This window comes from Pollachius pollachius, assembly GCF_949987615.1.
Source record: "Pollachius pollachius genome assembly, chromosome: 1".
In the NCBI taxonomy this organism is placed as follows: domain Eukaryota; kingdom Metazoa; phylum Chordata; class Actinopteri; order Gadiformes; family Gadidae; genus Pollachius; species Pollachius pollachius.
This window is the reverse complement of record NC_136934.1, coordinates 51,551,349-51,574,273: the sequence shown is the minus strand read 5'-3', so window position 1 is coordinate 51,574,273 and position 22,925 is coordinate 51,551,349. Positions and strand designations below refer to the sequence as shown.

General features: G+C 47.9%; 2 protein-coding genes across 2 annotated transcripts in view; one reads left to right on the top strand and one right to left on the bottom strand.

Moving 5' to 3' along the window:
* Nucleotides 1–12,316, bottom strand: part of fhod3b (formin homology 2 domain containing 3b) — a 76,023-nt gene extending 63,707 nt beyond the window's left edge. The window contains exons 1-2 of the mRNA XM_079740226.1: nucleotides 11,777–12,316; nucleotides 5,410–5,516 (exon numbers count right to left, since the gene is read on the bottom strand). Coding sequence (XP_079596352.1) covers nucleotides 5,410–5,516; nucleotides 11,777–11,941 — 272 coding nt within the window. The 5' untranslated portion in view covers nucleotides 11,942–12,316. The remainder of the gene's footprint in view (nucleotides 1–5,409; nucleotides 5,517–11,776) is intronic.
* A 741-nt stretch (nucleotides 12,317–13,057) lies between these two features.
* slc6a19b (solute carrier family 6 member 19b) lies at nucleotides 13,058–21,336 on the top strand (the record flags this gene model as incomplete). Its single annotated transcript, XM_079750570.1, has 12 exons — nucleotides 13,058–13,256; nucleotides 14,920–15,060; nucleotides 15,138–15,275; nucleotides 16,249–16,430; nucleotides 16,764–16,874; nucleotides 18,247–18,359; nucleotides 19,300–19,428; nucleotides 19,508–19,664; nucleotides 19,791–19,995; nucleotides 20,389–20,548; nucleotides 20,648–20,825; nucleotides 21,196–21,336. 12 exons carry the CDS (start codon nucleotides 13,058–13,060, stop codon nucleotides 21,334–21,336), a joined length of 1,854 nt encoding a protein of 617 aa, XP_079606696.1.
* Between the last annotated feature and the right edge of the window lie 1,589 nt (nucleotides 21,337–22,925).

The following is a 22,925-nucleotide window of genomic DNA, read 5'->3' as shown; positions in this document are numbered from 1 at the left end:
CACCTTAACCCTAACCCTAGCACCACCTTAACCCTAACCCTAGCACCACCTCAACCCTAACCCTAGCTCCACCTCAACCCTAGGCCTAGTTCTCCAGCTCCAGCCTTGTTACGCTCCACCTTAACCCTAGTTGCCCAGGCCAGGAAGGCTTCATGCCTGGATGGAGCCCTCCTGGGCCCCTGATTCTAAAACATCCCATAATGTGGGCCCTCAGAGACTGAAGTGGGGAGCAGAGAGGCAACAGTTTACCTCATAGTTGGAAACCAGTCAAACCAGTGCTTTCCCTCAGTGGCCAATTAATGACAGACATAAAGCTGGTGCATGCCCCCTGGATCAGCACTCCTAGAGGAGCGCTCCTGCCTCCAGAGCAGAGCTCAGAATGTTCTGTAGGTTCTTGTTCTTTACTGACTGATAATGTTCTGGTTCTTTACAGACTGATAATGTTCTCTAAGATCTGATTCTTTACAGACTGATAATGTTCTGGTTCTTTACAGACTAATAATGTTCTCTAAGTTCTGGTTCTTTACAGATTGATAGTGTTCTGGTTCTTTACAGACTGATAATGTTCTGGTTCTTTACAGACTGATAATGCTCTGGTTCTTTACAGACAAGTAATGTTCCCTAAGTTCTGGTTCTTTACAGATTGATAGTGTTCTGGTTCTTTACAGACTGATAATGATCTGGTTCTTTACAGACTGAAAATGTTCTGGTTCTTTACAGACTGGTTCTTTACAGAATGACAGACTGTTAATGAATGAACACACACACGGTAAAGAATGATAAAGTTGTGCTTTGCAGTCTGTTAATATTATCCTTAGACTTCCCTCCTACCATCATCTGGAGTTAAAGTTGCACTTTTTGTTTCCGTAAACATTACTTGGTTAGTTTAACTTCTGACCGGGTCCCTCAGGGTCCACAGACGACATTAAACTCACAATAAAAAAACAAAAAAACAATAAAACAATATATGGGCCGTAGGAAAAAGTTAACAGGATAGGAAAATATGGAAAGCAACCTTCTGGAATTTGACTCGTGAGACATTTAATAGATACGACAAATAAAGCTATAACTGTAAATTAATCAGACAAATAAACTGTGTGTATATTTGTCATACACTCGATAAATAAAGTTATAACTGTATCTATAAGACTCGAGGGGATTGAAATATTTCTGCTATGTGAATTGTAAATCATCTAAGATTGAACAGGCTGCTACAGGCTGAAACAGCCTGTAGCAGGCTAAAACTATTACGGAGTCAATAACACACACACACACACACGCACACGCACACACACACACACACACACACACACGCACACTCGCACACACACACACACACACACGCGTAGAGCGTTCATATACCGATCATCTGTCAAAATCACCTGACAAGGCATCAAGTGAAACCCCGACACCTAATTGGTAACATGTGCTTCATACCCCGCCCTCCCCCCCCTCCCTAACACCACCCGGGCCTTCCTCCAAGGCTCTGGGCCCCCTTCCGGTTCCTTTCGCCATGTGGGGCCCTGGGAGCGTATGTCCAGCGGGCCGCCCGGTCCTCACACAGACCCAGACGACACAAGCGGCCTCTCTTTCTACCGCCGGGCGACGGCCAAACCGGGGGCCACACGAGTGATGCTTCTTCTGAACGCCCGCCTTAAGGGACGGCCTGCGCGAGCTCAAAGACCCAGAGGGACGTCGCCCACCCCGGGGACGAGGGGGTGTGGTGTGGGGGTCCCTGGGTCTGAAGCCCCCGTGGTGGGGGGGCTTCAGAGGGTCCTCAGCCAGGTCTGATCTGATTGGACAGACCATCTGTGTGGAACTCCCCCTAAGCGGTCAGCGATGTCATTCACACGCGGATGCAAGCTGACTTTACGTGTTTAGGAGGCAAGATCTCCGACACACCTGAAGAGTGGAAGCATTTTAACTTGTCCCTGTGTTTAATTTAGCATCTATGGAATTCCAAAACGTTCTTTTGATTGTGTGATAATTGTGGACTGAAATCTAAATGTATCCGTTTGTTTTACACAAAAGGTTTTTGTGTCATTGAGACTTTCCCTGGTTAAATAAAGATTTAATAAAAAATAAACATGATGTTTGCGGATGTAAAGGTCCAATCTTTTTCAATTTGTAATGGTTCCACTGGTTTTAGCTAGCATGCTTGTGCCCTAAACTGGTTCTGGACCGGACCAGGTCTGAGGTTCTTGTTTAGGAAATTCATCACGCAACTAATTGAACATTACAGGAAACAAGCGCAGAGAAATAGCAGTCTAAGGCTGAAGAGCTGATAGCCTGCGTTAGCTTGTAGCCAAGGCGTTTAAACACACGGGAGAACCCAGGCCGAGTGAGGCTCCCGCTGAAGGGAAGAATGACCTCATCCAGTAGAAGCAGAGGTGAGACACAGAGTTACGAGGAAAGGTAAATCGCATCGTCAACCACTCGTTTAAAATCTCAGCGATCATCCAGATGAACCGGGCTAGGCAGTGGGAGTTGCCTCCTCAGGAGATCAACACCATCAAACCAAGCCAACGGCTAATGAACGACGTGTTATCACAGAATAATGGTCCAACCCCCCCCCACCATAGCGGCACGGGAGGGAACCACTGGGAGACAGCGCTGGTTTTAATGGCACACGTTTAAACCGGCTGCAGCCAGTTGGCTGGGAGCGCTGGCTGAGGGCCCTGGCTGAGGGCCGCGTCTCCGACGGCAACCAGACGACCACTCTCCCCTTGCTCACTAGACGCTCACGAGACCCGTCTCAGGACCGGGGAACCATCGCCGCCGCTCGCAACGCGCCTCAGAAACACATGAGCCGGAGAGCAGTTTGTAAATTCCAGCGTAGGCAAATAAATCCACGGGTATTTGTGGTCTGAGCCGACTGGGATCGCCGTGCCAACGGCGGGTTTGACATCAGCCATCAACGTGTTCACAGTGTGAGGGCACGCCAACACAGTCCATGCAGCGCTGACCCCCGCCCATATAAGGCAGCGAAACACGGAGGGAAGAAAGGTTTTTATAACTCTGCCGCTGCGCTGCCAGGTCTGAAGGGGCGAGCTTCAGAGCAGCGTGTCCGTTTGAATCCCGTGTTCGTCGGCTCCGTTTGGCACCGCTGGGTTTGAGTGAGTCTGAGGGAACCTGTGTTGGGGTTACTGTTCAAGGGGTTGAGGGATCAATCCATGCTATTGGGGGCATGTGGCTCAGGAGGTAGAGTAGGTTGGCTGGTCGACGGAAGGTTGCTAGTTCGATCCCCGGCTCCCCGGCCCCGGAGTGTCGAGTTGTCCCTGAGCGAGACACTTCACCCTGACTGCTCCTGACGAGCTGGCTGTCGCCCTGCATGGTTGACCCCGACGTCAATGTGTGCATGAATGGCTGAATGTTAGGCAATATTGTTAAGTGCTTTGAGTGGCCACTGGTTAGAAAAGTGCTGTAGAAACACAGTGCATTCACCATTTATAGGGGTACGATGAAATCATTCCGCCTGTTTGGCTGGGCAAACAAGGTATCTAAGATGCCAAAATGGATGGATGCCATACTACCTTAACAACAGTCACATCTTACTCCAGGGCAGATGGTGGGACACATAATGACTTTCTTAAGTACGACCTCTTGATGTAATGGCAATGAATAACAAATGATGTTCTTGGTTTATTTATTAACAATGAGTCTACTAGAGTAGCCGACGTATTTAATAATCAATAACAAATGAAGAGCCAACAATGCTCCATCTCTTTCATTTAGAATAGGAAAATGTGTTGGTTCATTGGATGATTCAACAAAGAACAGATATAGAGTCCATATAGTGATGAATAGTTTAGATGTATTAAAGGTGCAGTATGAAGTAGCAAAGTGGGGATTTTTTCCAACATTGCGTCTGGAGCGAGCTTGAAATCCTAAATCTTACATATTGTAACTCTTAGTGATTTGAAGCATAACATACAGACTCATGCTGCCAGAATGATTTGTTGTCTTTCCATCTTTTCATTCGGGCTCTACTTTAATAAGTAATCCGGCAGAGAGCGAGCAGATATACTACGGCATCTGAAACTCATCCAGCTAAACCAGCTAACGCTTGTTCAATCAGAGAGACACGCTAAACCGATCTCTCTCTAATAAAACCAGCACTTGAGTTCAGTTTATTAATAACTAGTTCTTTGTTTTGTGGCTCCCAGCAGAACCAGCAGGGCAGAGAACATACAACACCTTCCCACTAAGACCATTTACCTTCGACTTCTGCACAGGGTATCCTGGCATTCAGTCGCTCTTCAACCGACCAATAGAGAAACGATTCCACCAAGTGAACAGACATAAGGGGTCAAAGGAAAATAAAGAGAGGGACAGACAGAAGGACAGGAAGACAGACGGACAGAGATACTGTTAAAGAGACAGAAATACATAGATAGAAAAACAGCAGATAGCAAACGGAAAGATAGCCAGACAAAGATGCTGTTAAAGCAATAGAAGAGACAGACAGAGATATCAGACAGACATATTAGACAGATAGACATATCAGACAGAGAAACAGTGAGCAGATAGAAAGACAGACAGACAAAGAAACTGTTAAAGCGATTGAAGAGACAGTCAGACATATCAGACAGACAAACAGCGAAATTGGCAGTCAGAAAGACAGACAGCAATACTGTTGAAGCGATACAAGAGAAAGACAGACATATCAGACAGACAGACACATCAGACAGACACACAGATCAGACAGAGAAACATTGAGCAGATTAAAAGACAGACAGACAGAGATACTATTAAAGGGACAGAAGAGATAGACAGACATATCAGCCAGAACAATAGCGAGACGGGCAGACAGAAAGACAGACAGAGATACTGTTAAAGCCATAGAAGAGACAGTCAGACGCATCAGACAGACAATCAGTGATACGGGCAGACAGAAAGACAGACAGAGATACCTTTAAAGTGATAGAAGAGACAGACAGACACATCAGACAGACAGACATATCAGACAGAGAAACATTGAGCAGATAAAAAGACAGACAGACAGAGATACTGTTAAAGCGATAGAAGAGATAGACGGACATATCAGACAGACAGACAAACAGTGAGACAAGCAGACAGAAAGACTGAGATACTCTTAAAGAAATTGACATACATAGATAGAAAGACAACAGATAGCAGATAGAAAGACAGACAGACAGAGATCCTGTAAGAGCGATAGAAGAGACAGACAGGCAGACAGACAGCCAGACGGTGAGCCCGAAAGACAGACAGAGATACCGTAAGAGCGATAGAAGAGACAGACAGGCATATCAGACAGACAAACAGCCAGACGGTGGGTCAGAAAGACGGACAGCGATACTGTTAAAGCCATAGAAGAGACAGACAGACATATCAGACAGACAGACAGACAGACAGCGGGCAGAGGGGGGTAAGTGGGTGTGGTCTTACCCTCCGTCTACCTGGAAGCCCTCCAGCTCGTCCCTCTGCTCGGCCAGGGTAGAGTCCAGGTCCAGGTAGCTCCCATTGTGGGACAGTTGGAGGGAGCAGTCATCAAGCTGGGGACGGAGAGAGGACGTATTGATTACTTATTGATCACTGAGGGAACTCCTGCAACAGGGCGGTAAGGGTTGGGCTGATCATAAGGTTCATATACGTCGATTCAATTCAATTAAATCACAGATACAGTCTCAAAGGGCTTAACATAAGGACGCCCCTCTGACCCTTACCCCCCAGTCGGTAAGAAAAAAACGTCGTTTTAATTTTTGTCGATGGAGATTATTGCGTTTTTGTTTGGAAATGAAAAACACCTTAACCATTGTACTCAAGTACACATAGTATGTATTGAAGTGGGTGTAGGGCTGCTCGATTATGGGAAAAATCATAATCAGGATTATTTTGGTCAATATTGAAATCACGATTATTCAAACGATTATTTTTGAATTTGAAAGCATCTAATTATTTAGCATGTCTCCCCCCAAAAACACTTTGTAGCTGAGAACTTTGAAGTCGCGCCTCAAAAAAATACACAAAATGATCCAAAAAGAAAAATTTCCAATCTAAAATAATATACAGCTACGTAACCAGCTTTTTTTTATTTTTTTGAAAAACTTGATTATGGTAATTTTGAGACCGTTTGACGCTAAAAATCGAAATCGTGATCAAAATTTGATTAATCGCCCAGCACTAAGTGAGTGTGACTCAAACAGATCAGGTAATCCTGAACCGAGGACTAGATGAGATCTCCTTGGTGGCTCCTGTTGAGTTTGGCCCCTCACGGCCCCGTTCATGGGGTCACAAGCAAGAGCCCTTCATGCAGCTCAAGTTCAGCAGTCCGCTCGATGGTGCTGCAGCCCTCCCTCGTCTCACAGATCAGACTCAAGAACGGCCTCTCAAGTCTGACGGCAGACTGTATCTACGCCTGTACTGTATGTACAGGCGTAGATACATGTATATATCACGCCCTGGTGGTCTGAATACAACTGGAATCACAGGACGCGCTCAGGAGGCCGGCGGCCATTTGGGCTCCACCCGACCGATGGAGCCACTGCTTTAAGGGCTCGGCGGTCAGATTAACCTATTTATACCCGATCCTGTTAGAGTCAGACCTCAGCAGACGGCAGAGCTGAGGACAGGAACCAGGGGGTTAGGGGGTCAGGAGTCCGGCCCTGGCCTTGGCTTTGTCCACGGTGCGTGCACGCTCCCCAACGTGCACAGTGTCCCCTCCACGTGCACTGTGTCCCCTCATCCACGTGCACGGTGTCCCCTTCACATGTACGATGTCCCCTTCACGTGCAAGGTGTCTCCTCCACGTGCACGTCGTCCTCTTCACATGCACGGTGTCCCCTAACATGCACAGTGTCCCCTCCACATGCGCAGTCTACCCTGACGTGCACGTGTCACCTAAAGTGCACGGGGGCCCTCTCATCCAATGAGAGCTTTTCTCCGTCTTTGTAATAATATTGTTTCACTATTGCGGTAGTAGAGACCCAACATTGTGTTAATTTAGGGTTGTTATTGGGAAACATCAAACTCCCATAATCATTAGAATCGTAATGGCAGTGTTTTGGAAAATACTTTGGAAGCCGGGCTAGCGTCAGGGTCCATCTACTCGTGACTTGATTGAATCTGGTGGAGAAGCTGAGAAAGACATCAGTGCTCAGAACGCTTTGATGTGTATAATCGCTCTGCTTGTTCTACTCCACAGCACTCAGGGACTCAAGCACTGAAAGGAAACATCTGCTGGGGAAGACAATCCTCATTCTCTGGTCCCCAGGTCTGTCTCGCTCCCTCGTCCTCTTCACCCTTCTGCCCGCTCTCTAACTAACCCCTCTGATCACTAACTAACCCTCTTAGCAGTAACTAACCCTGGAACAAAACACCTGGAGTTCACAGCCCTGTGAGGTGACTGTAAAAGAAGCCAGTCTCATTCTTAACGCATTCTTTTCTATTTTTACGACACGTTTTAAACTAAAAGCACATTCGGATGACATGAAACCCAGGGCCAACCGAGCACGGAAACGGTCCTCACAGCGGGGGGGGGGGGGGGGGGGGGCACGCCAGGCCGAGAGCGGAAGAGGACGCGGAATGAGACCAAAGCCACAAGGGCCGGGCCCGAGAGCGGGAGCAGCAGGGGTGTAGGAGCCCAGTGTTGGGCCAGATTAAAGGAGGGGTTCAGATGGAGAGGCTCATTAAGCCCAGACGTGAGAGCGGAGCGAGGTCCACGGCCGCCGAGACACCACAACCAAGGGAGGAGGAATGGACTGGAGCCGGACGTCTAGCGCCAGCATCAGAGCGAGACGCTGCCGTCCGCTGTGACCCTAGGCTGGATGGCCGTACGGGTCACGCCGAGAGCCGCTGTGAAACAGGGTGGAGGTGTTGTGTGTACCCTGTATCAGGGCACGTGGGCCAGTGGTGCTAACCCTTAACGCCAAGGTCATGTTGAAACAGCCCTTCGTCTCAGTTCTCCTCTCCCCCCTGTCCTTGTGTCCGAGCGTTGTACCCGCCTCCTGCCGTGTCACGGCCTGAAGTAAACAGCCCCGTTAAACCCTGCAGCCGAGCTGGAACCAGTAATTAGACAAACGTGGATCCAAAGAAAGGCTTTTTTCCGGCGCACGGTTGGGACGAGTCCGTCTGCCAGTACCCAGCGGGCTACGCCTCTTATGGGCCACGGTAAAGAATCGACAGATCCAGATGCATTCATTCACAAATCCATCCCCTCACCCATCTGATCGTTGATCAATCCATCCAGAGCTGGACCTAAAGGTTGCATTGTGGACGCTTGTTCCCTCCGCATTCTGTAGCCTAACGCAGCCGACGCCACCAGTGTCAGTGTGACCGGGCCCGCCTCTACTCAGCCACGACATCGTCGAACGAGGAGGCTTCCTCCAGAGGCCCCGGCGGCCAGGTCCGGAGGAACCACCACAAGGTTCTGCTCACACACTGAGGTCTGGCCTCTGCCTCCAACCGGCATACTGTGGTCCTCTGGCCTGAGGAACTAAAAATAAACACCATGCAATTTTCAATTTCAGAACACTATCTCACTCCAAATGTCTTCGGTGTGCCTCTGTGGAAGGTCAACCTCTCCTTCATTGTTGTTGGAGTAGAAGGCCGATCTTCATTGGTCTTTATTGGCAGTTCTGGTAAACGTATCGCTCGTTAAATCAGAGATACAGACGGTAAACATCTTTAAAGAATTAAAGTGAGAGTGTATTGTTATAAGTTGTGGTCTCATTCTAAAGCACTCTTATTGGAGTACACGGCACGCATGACAGAGCAACCACAAGCAGAACGTATAGATCCCAGTCCTCCGTGCATGTGGTGGAGGCTATAATGATTTACTACAGCCAAGTTGTGCCGTGTGTGTGTGTGTGTGTGTGTGTGTGTGTGTGTGTGTGTGTGTGTGTGTGTGTGTGTGTTGATATGTGTGCAGCAATCACACCACAGAACACTATGTCAGACCATGAGAGCCGCAAGCCTACATAACAATGTGTAGAGGAATTCAGGAGTCCTTTGACAGGAATGATAGACAAACCTGTATTTTACAGCATTTAGCTGAACTTCTCATTATGGAACGCTGTAATTTCCTCTGAATATTTTGCAGGAAGGCACCGGTGCCAAAGAAGGCCCTCAGAGGCCCTTCAGACCAAGGGGACGTCCTGTGTCTCCTTCAGCAGGGCCACAACAGCTTCTAATGCATGACACCGAGTCCACTCTACTACAGAATCAGCAAGTGCTGTTTTATGTAATATTTCATACGCAGAGTTAGAAAACATCTACGATAGCGGCCCTCACATCTGTGATCAGCAGTCTGCGTTGAAAGGACCATAACTCATTTATATCGAAGGGCTGAGTCAGAAAGAGCCTGGTCACAGTTTCCATCGAGAGAAGAGCAGCAAACTATCTGTGGTCGAGCTGCTGAACTATAGAAGACCTACACTGCTGAGACAGTCAGTAAGAAGACCTACACTGCTGAGACAGTCAGTAAGAAGACCTACACTGCTGAGACAGTCAGTAAGAAGACCTACACTGCTGAGACAGTCAGTAAGAAGACCTATACTGCTTAGACAGTCAGTAAGAAGACCTACACTGCTTAGACAGTCAGTTAGAAGACCTACACTGCATAGACAGTCGGTAAGCAGACCTACACTGATACATACTGTGACATGGCAGAAACCAGTCAGTACACGGTGACATGGCAGAAACCAGTCAGTACACGGTGACATGGCAGAAACCAGTCAGTACACGGTGACATGGCAGAAACCAGTCAGTACACGGTGACTTGGCAGAAACCAGTCGGTTCACCGTGGACGACCACCACTTTGGTTTTTGCCTTCCCAGATGTCGGATGAATCGCCGGAGGGCTGACGAGCTCTGGAGGAGCTCAAGGAGACCTAGACCCCTGGGTTAGCGCTAGCCGCTAGCCGCTAGATGCTAGCCGCTAGCCCTGCAGCTGAGGAGACGGGTTTAGGGGACCAGACCGTGGCCCCGGGGACCAGCCCGTGGCCCCGGGGACCAGCCCGTGGCCCCGTGGACCAGCCCGTGGCCCCGGGGACCAGCCCGTGGCCCCGGGGACCAGCCCGTGGCCCCGGGGACCAGCCCGTGGCCCCGGGGACCAGCCCGTGGCCCCGGGGACCAGCCCGTGGCCCCGGGGACCAGCCCGTGGCCCCGGGGACCAGCCCGTGGCCCCGGGGGCCAGGCCGTGGCCCCGGGGACCAGCCCGTGGCCCCGGGGACCAGGCCGTGGCCCCGGGGACCAGGCCGTGGCCCCGGGGACCAGGCCGTGGCCCCGGGGACCAGACCGTGGCCCTGGGGCTGGGTTCAGCTGGCGGTTGCTGAGTCGGCCCTCAGGACACCATGTGCAGCGTGTCCTATTTATACTTAAACCAAGCTTCCTAAAACACCCGCTGACGCCACCGAGCGGGGGGGCGGGGGAGGTGTCACACCCCCGGCCGGTACGCCTGTCCGTCCACTCCCTGGAGCGAGCACCCAGCCTCCCCCTCTACGCTCAGAGCACCGCAAGCCTTTGGTCTGTTCATACTGTCTGCCCCTCTCTCTCTCTCTCTCTCTCTCTCTCTCTCTCTCTCTCTCTCTCACTCTCTCTCTCTCCATCTATCTTTCTCTCTATCTCCCTCTCTCTCTCCCCCTCCCCTCTCTCTCTCTCCCTTCTCTCTCTCTCCCTCTCTCTCCCTCTCTCTCCCTCTCTCTCTCTCTCTCCATCTATCTTTCTCTCTATCTCCCTCTCTCTCTCTCCCCCCCTCTCTCTCCCTCTCTCTCTCTCTTTCCCTCTCTCTCCCTCCCCTCTCTCTCTCTCCCCCTCTCTCTCCCTCTCTCTCCCTCTCTCCCTTCTCTCTCTCTCTCTCTCTCTCCATCTATCTTTCTCTCTCTCCCTCTCTCCCCCTCTCTCTCTCTCCCTTCTCTCTCTTTTTTTCACCCTCTCTCTCCCTCTCTCTCTTTCCCTCTCTCTCCCTCCCCTCTCTCTCTCTCTCCCCTTCCCCCCCTCTCTCTCTCCTTCCCTCCCTCCCTCTATCTTCTCACTCTCTCTCTCTCTCTCTTTCTCTCTCTCTCCATCTCTTTCTGGTGGAAGGTTTGCCATCCCTTGCTGATCAGAGGGAGGGGGGGAGAGAGAGAGAGAGAGAGAAAGAGAGATAGAGAGAGAGCGAGGGAGAGAGAGAGGGACGAGGAGAGAGGGAGAGAGAGAGAAAGAGAAAGAGAAAGAGAAAGAGAGAGAGAGAGATTGAGAGAGATTGAGCCATGCTCCTGGTACCCAGATCTTCCTGAGGTTGCTCTGACTTTTTCCTGACCTTTAACAGTCTGCCCCAGCCTATCAGGTGAGACGTGGTCTGTCTCGACTTATCAGGTGAGATAAGTCGAGACAGACCACCTATCCCAATGCTCAACCTATCCCAATGCTCAAAAACACCAACATGTGAAAACTGTTTATGAACAGAAACAATGTTGAGAAAACATATGTTGAAATGAAATGAATAAAATGATACAGTCCACAGAACTACGCAAACACAACTCCACCCCGAGAGGACGGCAGAGCTTCTGGCAAACATTAATCCGCTCCACTGATTGATGGCTGATTACTGATTGACATCCGGACCTCATTCTGGACCCCCCGTAGCGTCACGCTCCCCCCGGAGCTGATATTACTGTTACAGAAAGACTCGTGGGCCTACCCCATGCTGGGTGTAGGCCTACCTTACTATATTCATGTATCACATCAATGGAAAAGTGTCCTGTAATCAATAACAAAGTGAATCCCTTACTTTAGGTTAAATATTAGGTTTAATATTGTCAGGGGAGAAACATACCTTGTGAGGGGCTTTGAGAAGCCGGTGAACTCCAGCGATCTGGTTGATCAGGGGAATCTCTTCCCTGAACGAATACTGCGGAGGTCTGCTGGGCTCGGGGAAGCTGGTGCTGTTGAACGGATCGGTATCATCCAGGAACTGGACCCTGCACACTAGCGTGGCCATGGTGCAGCCATGCAGCGCGACGCACAACTAATGGAAACGAGTCGATGCGCCACGAAACCACAGAACGGTCTGCAGGAGAGCGATCCAGAGGACACGTCTTCTTCAGCCCTGCGGTCCCTGAGACCTCCGAGCCGGCTCCATTCCTAAAGAGGATTCCGGGGAATCATAGCCTACTTATGTCCACTTTGCTCACACCCATGGCTCTTCTTGTGAGGGATGCCTATGAAATGTTTCGTTAAGTCCCGCACCGTCCCCGTTCGATTTGAGCAGGGCAGTATCCAATGCCATAAATATAAATATATATATGTGTATATATATATATATATAATATCCAATACCCTTTCCAAAGGGATTACGGCGGTTCAGGTGCTGACGGGACTGCTGCACTGGGCAGATAATCTGTGAACGTGGGGATGAACCAAACGGCTTCCAGCGCCTCCTGAAGAGTGAGCGGCCAATGCTTCGTCAGGCTCCAGCCTGCCGGTCCTCTCCTCTGAGTAACAGCGACCTCCAGTGGGCGAGGCGATGAGTGCCCTAGATAGAGACGAGGGGACGGTCAAACAGACTATTGATAATAACACAATTATTCACTCGTACGTGTTAATTTGTATGAATATTAATGGTTTAACGAGGCATTCCCGTCATACATACATTATTGAATTCATGCATCCGTTCATAAATAAATAATAAGAAAATATACTCATTAGTATTTTCTTTAGTAACTATTAAGTTTAGTAAAGAATTACTAATTACTAATGAACAAAAAATGTATTTTATAAAAAATATATCTATATTTTTAGTATATTAGAATTGTATTAGAGTACTTTTTAAATGTATACGCGTAGATGTTTGACTAAACACAGTGAACAGGTGAAACACAGTGAGCATATTTTCCTCAACTGCCCTTAACTTACCTCTTATCTGAATCCACAACACACCATAACATGCCAGAGGTGTGCGTGGGGTCGCCACGTTAACAGCTCTTATCAGCCCTCTGCTGCTTCATCAGATAACATGATGTTGGTTTCCTCCTTCCTGTCCATAAGTTCAGCGCTCACCCATAAAGCCGCACTTCACAGGTAGGTGCACCCGCAGAGCTCCTCAGACCTCCTCACCATGAAGCTGCAGCTGCCCAACCCCGACCTGGACTCCAGAGTCCTGAGCCACCAGGAGCTTGAGGTGCTGGAGACCACGGAAGCTGGGGACCGCCCCAAGTGGGACAACAAGGCCCAGTACATGCTGACCTGCGTGGGCTTCTGCGTGGGGCTGGGGAACGTCTGGCGCTTCCCCTACCTGTGTCAGAGCCATGGAGGAGGTAAGGACGTCACTCGTGCGTTTTGTATCCACGGGTGTCCATGTCTGGGGAGCAGGCCGTGGCCGGACCGGTCCTGGTCCCAGTTAGATGGGTCACTGAGCAGCGGTGTAACGTGATGGTGGAGGATCCAGGGATACCTGGGGTAATGTTTACCCTCCTTACTCAGAGGACTTGGTCCCTGCTGGTCCCAGTTAGATGGGTCACTGAGCAGTGTTGTTAACATGTGAGTGGTGAGGTGATACCTGGTGTAATATTAACCCTCCGTAGAGACTCATAGTCTCAGCTCGCAGATCATATGGATCACTGAGCAACATATCATATGGACCAATAACAACAGATCATATGGATCACTGAGCAACATATCATATGGACCAATAACAACAGATCATATGGATCACTGAGCAACATATCATATGGACCAATAACAACAGATCATATGGATCACTGAGCAACATATCATATGGACCAATAACAACAGATCATATGGATCAATAGCAACGGATCATATGGATCCTTTAGCAACCCATCACATGGCTCAATAACAACAAACCCCATGGATCCATCACCAATGGCGCCATATTATCTCTCGTCATATTGATTACTCAACAAACTCTTTTATGCTAATTGAGAGTATTTCTGGTCAACTTGGATCAAACAAAGATGTTAATCCCTCAAAAAATACTCTCATACTCTAAAGGAAAGTTTAGAGTATCAAACGGAAACGAAAACTCAAAAGGTTTTTCGATACAAATTTTGATAATCACAAACAAAGGAGAATGTTATTAGTGGAGCCTACAGTAGCTCGAGAGGAGGTTCCTGGTTCAAGGGGTCAGCATTACCAGGACTACCAGGGTTATCTCAGGGTTATCTCCGGGTTATCAGCTCCTCCGCGCTGAAGGCCAGCGTCAGGCTGCGGTGCATGAAAAGCGGCCTCCTTCCCGGTAGTAAATGGTAGCGATACGGTGACGTGGGGAGAAGCCAGGCGTACATTGCCCCGTGGTGCCGGCCGCATCCTATGTGTGTGCATCGATGTGTAAGGTAAAGATGATGGGATTTGATATTATTTACAGGTTAGGGAAAGGTGGTGGGATTTGATGTCATATACAGGTTAGACAGAGGGGATGCAATGTCATATGTTAGGCAAAGGTGATGGGATATTATGTTAATTACAGGTTAGGGAAAGGTGGTGGGATATGATGTCATATACAGGTTAGACAGAGGGGATATAATGTCATGTGTTAAGCAAAGGTGATTGGATATGATGTCATATACAGGTTAGGCAAAGGTGATGGGATATACTGTCATATACAGGTAAGGTAAAGCCTTCAAGGTGATATAATGTCATATCCTGGTAAGTAAGAGGTGATGGGATATAATTTCATATACCAGTCAGCATTATATTATAAATATGACATCATTTTCTATGATTTTCAATTACATGAGTAATTCTTACTCATAAACGTGCTATTATTTCCATCTCTATGCAGTGAGATGAACACAGGTAAGGTCAGGACATGTGGAGTGATATAAATCTTTATTTTATTATCATTTATAAGACAAATATTAATAATAATAACGATTCCTATTATTTTGAGACTATAGATGAACGCGAGCGGGCCTAGTGCGAGGCGGACTCTAAGCCGCCCCTTGTTCCCTCTCCCAGGAGCGTTCATGATCCCGTTCCTCATCCTGCTAGTCGTGGAGGGAATCCCCCTGCTCTACCTGGAGTTTGCGATTGGCCAGCGCATAAGAAGGGGTGGTCTGGGGGTGTGGTCTACGATCCATCCCTGTTTGACGGGCGTTGGTAAGGCTAAACCCCCGACACCGTTCTGGAAGCCTCCCCTGTGACCAGCCGCTCTGACGCGGTGTGTGCGTCCCCAGGTGTGGCCTCCATGTGTGTGTCACTGCTCATCAGCCTCTACTACAACACCATCATCGCCTGGATCCTCTGGTACCTGTTCAACTCCTTTCAAGACCCCCTGCCCTGGAGCCAGTGTCCCCTCAACGCCAACGCAACAGGTACAGCACTCTGACCCCACCCTAACCCTAACCCTAACCCTAAGCCTAACCCTAACCCTAACCCTCTCACCCTAACCCTAACCCTAACCCTCTCACCCTAACCCTAAACCTAACTCTAACCGTAACCCTAACCCTAACCCTAAGCCTAACCCTAACCCAAACCCTCTCACCCTAACCCTAAACCTAACCTTAACCCTCTCACCCTAACCCTAAGCCTAACCCTAACCCAAACCCTCTCACCCTAACCCTAAGCCTAACCCTAACCCTCTCACCCTAACCCTAAGCCTAACCCTAACCCTAACCCTAACACTAACCCTAACCCTAACCCTGATCCTAAGCCTAGCCCTAACCCTAAACCTAACCCTAACCCTAATCCTAACCCTAACCCTAACCCTTACCCTAACCCTAACCCTCTCACCCTAACCCTCTCACCCTAACCCTAACCGTAACCCTAACCCTCTCACCCTAACCCTCTCACCCTAACCCTAAACCTAACTCTAACCGTAACCCTAACCCTCTCACCCTAACCCTAACCCTAACCGCAACCCTAACCCTAACCCTCTCATCCTAACCCTCTCACCCTAACCCTAACTCTAACCGTAACCCAAACCCTAACCCTCTCACCCTAACCCTAAACCTAACTCTAACCGTAACCCTAACCCTCTCACCCTAACCCTAACCCTAACCGTAACCCAAACCCTAACCCTCTCACCCTAACCCTAAACCTAACCCTAACCCTAACCCTAACCCTAACCCTAATCCTCTCACCCTAACCCTAACCCTAACCCTCTCACCCTAACCCTAACTCTAACCGTAACCCTACCCTAACCCTCTCCCCCTAACCCTAACCCTCTCACCCTAACCCTAACCCTCTCACCCTCACCCTAACCCTAACCCTAACCCTCCCACCCTGCCCTCTGGTTGTCGTCGTCCCCCCCAACCCTCCCCGCTCCGGGGGTCTGACGCTCTCCAGCCGTGCTGTCTGAGTGCGCGCGGAGCTCCTCTGTGGACTACTTCTGGTACCGGGGGACCCTGAACACCACCCCCTTGATCGAGGACGACGGGGGGCTGCAGTGGTGGCTGGTGGTCTGCCACATCAGTGCCTGGGCGCTGCTCTACCTGTGCATCAGCCGCGGCATCGAGACCTCTGGGAAGGTAGCGCTCGTTTCTCCACACTCCCAAACACCCCGTCCCATCCAGTGAGCTCAGAAAGACGGCCAGGCTGTTCAGACTTCACCTGGACTCTGCATAGCCTCCCCCCCCCCCCCCCCCCCACGCACCTATTGTATGTTGTATGTCCTGGCACTTAAAAATAGTACTTATTGCTTGGCGCCTTACCCTAGCTATCTCTGTTGTATAACGGTTTAACCTAGTCACGGTTGTGGTTTCTCTTTCTTCTAACAAATGCACTTGTTGTAAGTGGCTTTGGATGAAAGCGTCCGCTCCGCGCCCTGAATGTGACTAATCCCAGGCAGCGTGTTCCCCCAGGCGGTGTACGTGACGTCCACCCTTCCCTACCTGGTGCTCACCATCTTCCTGGTCCGGGGTCTGACCCTGAAGGGCTCTCTGGACGGGATCAAGTTCCTCTTCACTCCCGACGTGAGTCCGCACTGATGCACGGGTATTGTTGATGATGATTATCGCCATGGTTACCAGCGATGTCATCCCACACCACATAAGATAAGTAAGGGATGATCACCGAGAGGCAGGGCAATAAACAGTTTGGTATGCCCGGCTCGTGGACGGCTTACCTCCAGGTGAGGTGACTGTCCCGTTTATTCTACTTGTTGCTTAACAGCATAATAAAACAATTGAAATTGTTACGTATTTTAAACACATAAAGCTACCCACACATAGCAACTAGGAAGTAGGATCGAACACATAGGCCGTAATTACCATACATAGCCACTAGGAAGTAGGATCGAACACATAGGCCGGAATTACCACACATAGCCACTAGGAAGCAGGACCCGACATTTTGAGCTACTATGACTATTCCAGCCATAGAGGGCAGCACCTTTAGACAGGTGAGGAGGGCGAAACCAATACGTCATATAGGCCACGCCTACTCAGTATTAAAGCAGGGCCTGAAGCCAACGAGATCAGAAACATCCGGCAGTCCATACTAGGGAGTTAGGTAGAGAGGCCTGCTGTTTGTCGCTCACACGTGTGTCCATACAATTCCCCTCCTTTTGCTTCATAGTTACCATACCGAAATACTTTAACAAATAAAGTGAGTTCAAAGCGATCCTGATTGGACTACTTTCTTCAAGAACGCAACAAAATATTTTAACAACTATGCTTTTTCTTATTCGAGTTCATCTCGAATAAACATGTTTTTGACACCTCGAAGGGCATCATCCCACTTATACCATGGTCACTTGCCGAAGAGAATAAATTAAGATCATTGATTTATATTTTCATGCGTTTTACAATCCAAATATGACGTTTTTCACATGCCATAACTTTGTTTCCCTGGTAACGCCTGAGGGTTTGACTAATACCTGGAACAACCATTACCCTCCCGTATGGTTCTTATGCAACAGAAACGTTGTTCACTCCTCCAGTAATTCGGACGGACCTTAGCTACGACTTGGCAACGGGAGGTATCGTTCCAGCCTTTACACCACTGATACTATAGGGTCTACAGCATATAACCGCGTTTTCTGATTAAAGTTTAATGCATTTTTCACAATTTACCAGCTCTCGTTTTCAAGGCTGAACAAACAATTTGACTGGAACTACTTAGCAGGTGTCCATATATCAGGGATTAATGGACACCCTGCAGCCAATCAGAATCAAGTATTCCAAAAAATACAAGCGGCGTTTGTCGGTGCAGTAAGGATGTTCAATGCCCATCACTAACCACCACTAGGTTAACCCGTTCCCCGTGTAGGACCCAGATAGCTAGGATAAGACACAACACAAGTATCCAGTACATCAAAATGGTCCTTGTGTGTTCCTCCGTCAGCTGGCGGAGCTGGCCAAGGCCTCCACCTGGCTGGATGCGGGGGCCCAGGTCTTCTATTCCTTCTCCCTGGCATTTGGGGGCCTCATCAGCTTCTCCAGCTACAACTCTGTTCAGTAAGGAGCTCCATGTGTCTGTGTAGTCACCATGCCTCACGCCAGGGAGCACACCTCACTTCAATGATCGAACACACTGAAGGCCAGGCTCCACACACGCAGCGTGGGGTTCTCCTCATGGAAGGGTGAGGTTCTCACTATGAAAGGGTTAGGTTCTCATTATGAAAAGGTGAGGTTCTGACTAAGAAAGGGTGAGGTTGTCATTATGAAAGGGTTAGGTTCTAACTATGAAGGGGTTAGGTTCTCACTATGAAAGGGTGAGGTTCTCACTATGAAAGGGTTATGTTCTCATTATGAAAGGGTGAGGTTCTAACTATGAAAGGGTGAGGTTCTAACTAAGTAAGGGTGAGGTTCTAACTAAGTAAGGGAGAGGTTCTCATTATGAAAGGGTTAGGTTCTCATTATGAAAGGGTGAGGTTCTCACTATGAAAGGGTTGGGGTTCTCATTATGGACGGGTTAGGGCTCACACTTTGAAAGGGTGGGGTCCTCACTATGAAAGAGTTAGGTTCTTACTATGAAAGGATTAGGTTCACACTATGAAAGGGTTAACTGTTCACTATGGAAGGGTTAGGAGGTCAGGGTTCTCACTAAGAAAGGGTAATGGGGTTAGGGTTTTCACTATGAAAAGGTTAGGGTAGGGGTTAGGATTCTAACTATGAAAAGGTTAGGGTTAAAGACATTAAATTAAAACCTTTGACTTAAAGTCAAAGTTGGAGGTTAGGGTTAGTTGCTGGAAGTTGGAAGTTAGATACAGCAGACTTTGAGGCTCCAAACCAGTTTTCCTACTAGCAAACGATAAACTTATCTGAATAACATCAAGTGAAAACAGAGCATGTATCCATCACTTTAGGATTTTTTATGTATTTCCTCATTACCCATTAATTTGTTAAGGGCTTCTAAACCTTGACAAACTGAAGGCCTTATCTTGTTTCCAACTAGTAATAACTGTGAACAGGATGCATTGATCATCTCCGCCATCAACGGCTTCACCTCCGTGTACGCGGCCACCGTCGTCTACTCCATCATCGGCTTCAGGGCGACAGAGAGATTCGAAAGCTGTGTTGCCGGGTATGAAAGTTAAAACACAGCTAGTGTCAACGATGGAGTCCCCTGAACCGCTGAACTGGAAAACCATTTTTCTTTCCAGAAACATTCTAGCATTGCTGAATGCGTTTGAACTTCCCGAAGGCAGCATCACAGGGACCAACTACGATCAAATTTTCACAGAGCTAAACCAAACAAATTCTGCACTCATAGACACACTGAGTCTGAAATCATGCAACCTGGGCACATTCCTCAGTGAGGTAAGGACACAAAAATGACTTCCTGTTCTTCATCGAAAAGTTACACCCCTGTATTGTCAGATAAATGTTGCACCTCATCAACAGTTACACCCCCGTAATGTCAGAGCATGTCCTGTTTTGTCCCAGGGAGTGGAGGGAACCGGCCTAGCCTTCATCGTGTTCACGGAGGCCATCACCAAGATGCCCTTCTCCCCACTGTGGGCGGTGCTCTTCTTCATCATGCTCTTCTGTCTGGGCCTCTCCTCCATGTTCGGGAACATCGAGGGGGTCCTGGTCCCCCTGCAGGACCTCAAGCTCTTCCCCAAGAAGTGGCCCAAAGAGGCCATCACCGGTACGGCGGCACCTCCGTCTGCATGCTGTCACGGCTCCATCCTCCATTGGAAATATAGGAAGGAAAACACACACAATTGTGGTGTGGGGGAACCTTATGAATTAGAAAAGGGTGTGAAGGGTGTGGGTTCGGCCCCCAATGCCTCGTACCTTTACACATCGCTGATCGAGACGCCTAACCCCTACCTGTTGCGTAATGACACCTATCTCTCTTCCTGTCTTCTTGGCTGTAGATAACAGTGGCTGTTTAACGACCTAATAGGATTTCTTTGGCTAGATTCTGGTATCGCCGTAGTTGCCAATATGTGTTATCGTTGTGTGTTATCGTTGTGTGTTATCGTTGTGTGTTATCCCTGTACATCATGCGGCCCTGACTGCTCTGTTTGGGCTGCAGGTGTTACCTGTCTGCTGTGCTGTCTGCTGGGGCTGATATTCGTTCAGGGTTCAGGGAACTACTGGCTCTCTCTGTTTGACGGCTACGGCGGCTCCGTCTCTCTGCTGGTGGTGGCCTTCTGCGAGATGGTCTCTGTCGTCTACATATACGGGATAGACAGGTAATGAGGGAACCCTGACAAATAGATCAATAAGTCCCAAATGACAATCCCAAAGATATGCTGTAAGGTTTTGGGTTCCAACAATACTCTTTTGATGCGTTTCCTTCCTCCCAGGTTCAACGATGACATCGTCTTCATGATCGGCCACAAGCCAAACATCTTCTGGCAGATCATGTGGAGGGTCATCAGTCCGGCTGTCATGCTCTTCATCCTCATCGCCTTCATCGTGGACAAAGTCTCTGAAGACCTCATCTACAAATCCTGGGATCCTGAATCGGTAAATAATTAGCTGGATGTAATGCTATTGATACATTGCCTGGCACTTAATGTATGCACTTATTGTATGTTGTACGTCCTTGCACTTAAAAATAGTACTTAGCATTGTGTAGCATCTTATCGTAGCTACCTTTGGGGCATACAGGCAATGGTTTAACCTAGAAAATATTGGTGCTTTGCACTTGGTTCTATGAACATCCTTACTGTACCGACACAGATCTATTGTTGTTTCTCTTTCTTCTGACAAATGGACTTATTGTAAGTAGCTTTGGATAAAAGTGTCGGCTAAATGTAAATGTGAATGCTAGTGAAATGGTCCGATACTACCAGGAACACGCGATAATCAGTGGTGGTTTGCTTTATGTTCACAGGAAGTTTTCCCTTCCCTGGTGGAATACCCCTATCCCTCCTGGATCTACGCGGTCATCATCGCCTTAGCAGGGATTCCCAGTCTTTTCATACCATGTATCGCCATTTTTAAATGGCTCAGAAACCTAAAAAGGAACAGATAAGATATAGAGGATCTCCATGCTGCCAAAATGTGAGCAGTGAGCATCACAAGATATTGGGGAAATATTAATCGTAACTATAATATACAATTATATAGACCCTGTTTATATAATTACTAGTCAATGGAGAGGAATTTCTGTACATTCTCCTTGGATAGTTTTTATTCGCATTATCAATGTCGCCACAAAGGCTACTCAGCTACGATCAGAATCATGTTCACCCATTGTCTCATTAAACGTATGCTTGGTAACTTTGCTGTCTGTATCTTCCGGGGATCACGCTCTAAATTTAGATAAAATACTTGCTGTCCGAAGGGTCTTAAACATAAGTGATTCTTCATCACCAGACCCGTGTGGAACGTACACCACCACTCTGCTGCTCCACCCTTTTCTATTTCCACTTTCAGTAGTGCAACTACAATAAAACGAGTTAGTGGTTAACTTGATTATGGTACATAATCAAGGTCGTACAGAGAGATTGGAGTTGATTCAATACGTGGCCGATGGAGCAAGGCTCGTTGAGCAAGGTGCCTTCCTTCCTTTAGGCTTCCTGCTTCCTTCTATCTTCCAGCAGCTGATAAAATCACAATTATCTTCCATCCTCCTGTCTTTTTTTACCCTGCTTACATTTTTAACAAGGGGCAAGAAAACCATACAAAGGTTCTTGGTCCTTAGCAAGAATGGGAAAATGTGTTCATTGAAAAACAAGTTAGATGTCATGTTCAAGTTGTTACTACAGTGTATCTGTGTGTATATATTTTTCAAAATTGAATAAGAATAAATATCACGCAACTATAATTTGATAGAAATACAATTAAAGTTGACTTGAAACCTTCAGGTTTGCTAAATTATTTTTGGGGTTTATTGCAATTCATTTGATTCTATTCCAATCATTCTGTTGTTTGATATTAATGCATTTATGAAAGGAACTTGCAACCTATGAAAAAGTTTTAGAGAAAAAGTAGCCTACACACTTTACACTGTTAATATACATTGTTTTTTTGTGAAGTGGATAAAGTTTGAGGTTTAAATGATCACTAGAGGGAGACAAAACGCTGTGTTTTAATAAAGTACATATGCAAACATGTGATCCTCTTTTAAATACTTTCACAAAGACTTGAGTTTTATAAGGATGCATGTTTGAATGAAACTCAAACCATTTAATTCAAGAAAAGACAGCTCTTACTCAATATCCCAAATAATTAAATACTTCATCATGATGACATAATAACATCATAACAATTTGAAGATGATTCTACCTCAGCAAATTTAAAGATTGTTAAACTAAGGAGGCAATAATATCACTATGATAGAACCGATCAATTTTTGGTCTGAAACTCAACTGTACTTTACTCAGATGTTGCACACAGCTGAGTAATCGACTGTGGTCGGAACAAAACCAGGAAATGGCCTGAGAATGGGAACCGGACTGAACTAAAAACCAAGCGGAGGACAACACAGACACTGATGAACGTTTAAAGGGACAGCAGCACCAGGCATGACCGGTCACTCATCAATATGCAACAGCTCAAGAGGAGGCAGAGGCATCTTGTTAGGAGGGCAGAATACGTTTGAATCTCTCCTGTACACTA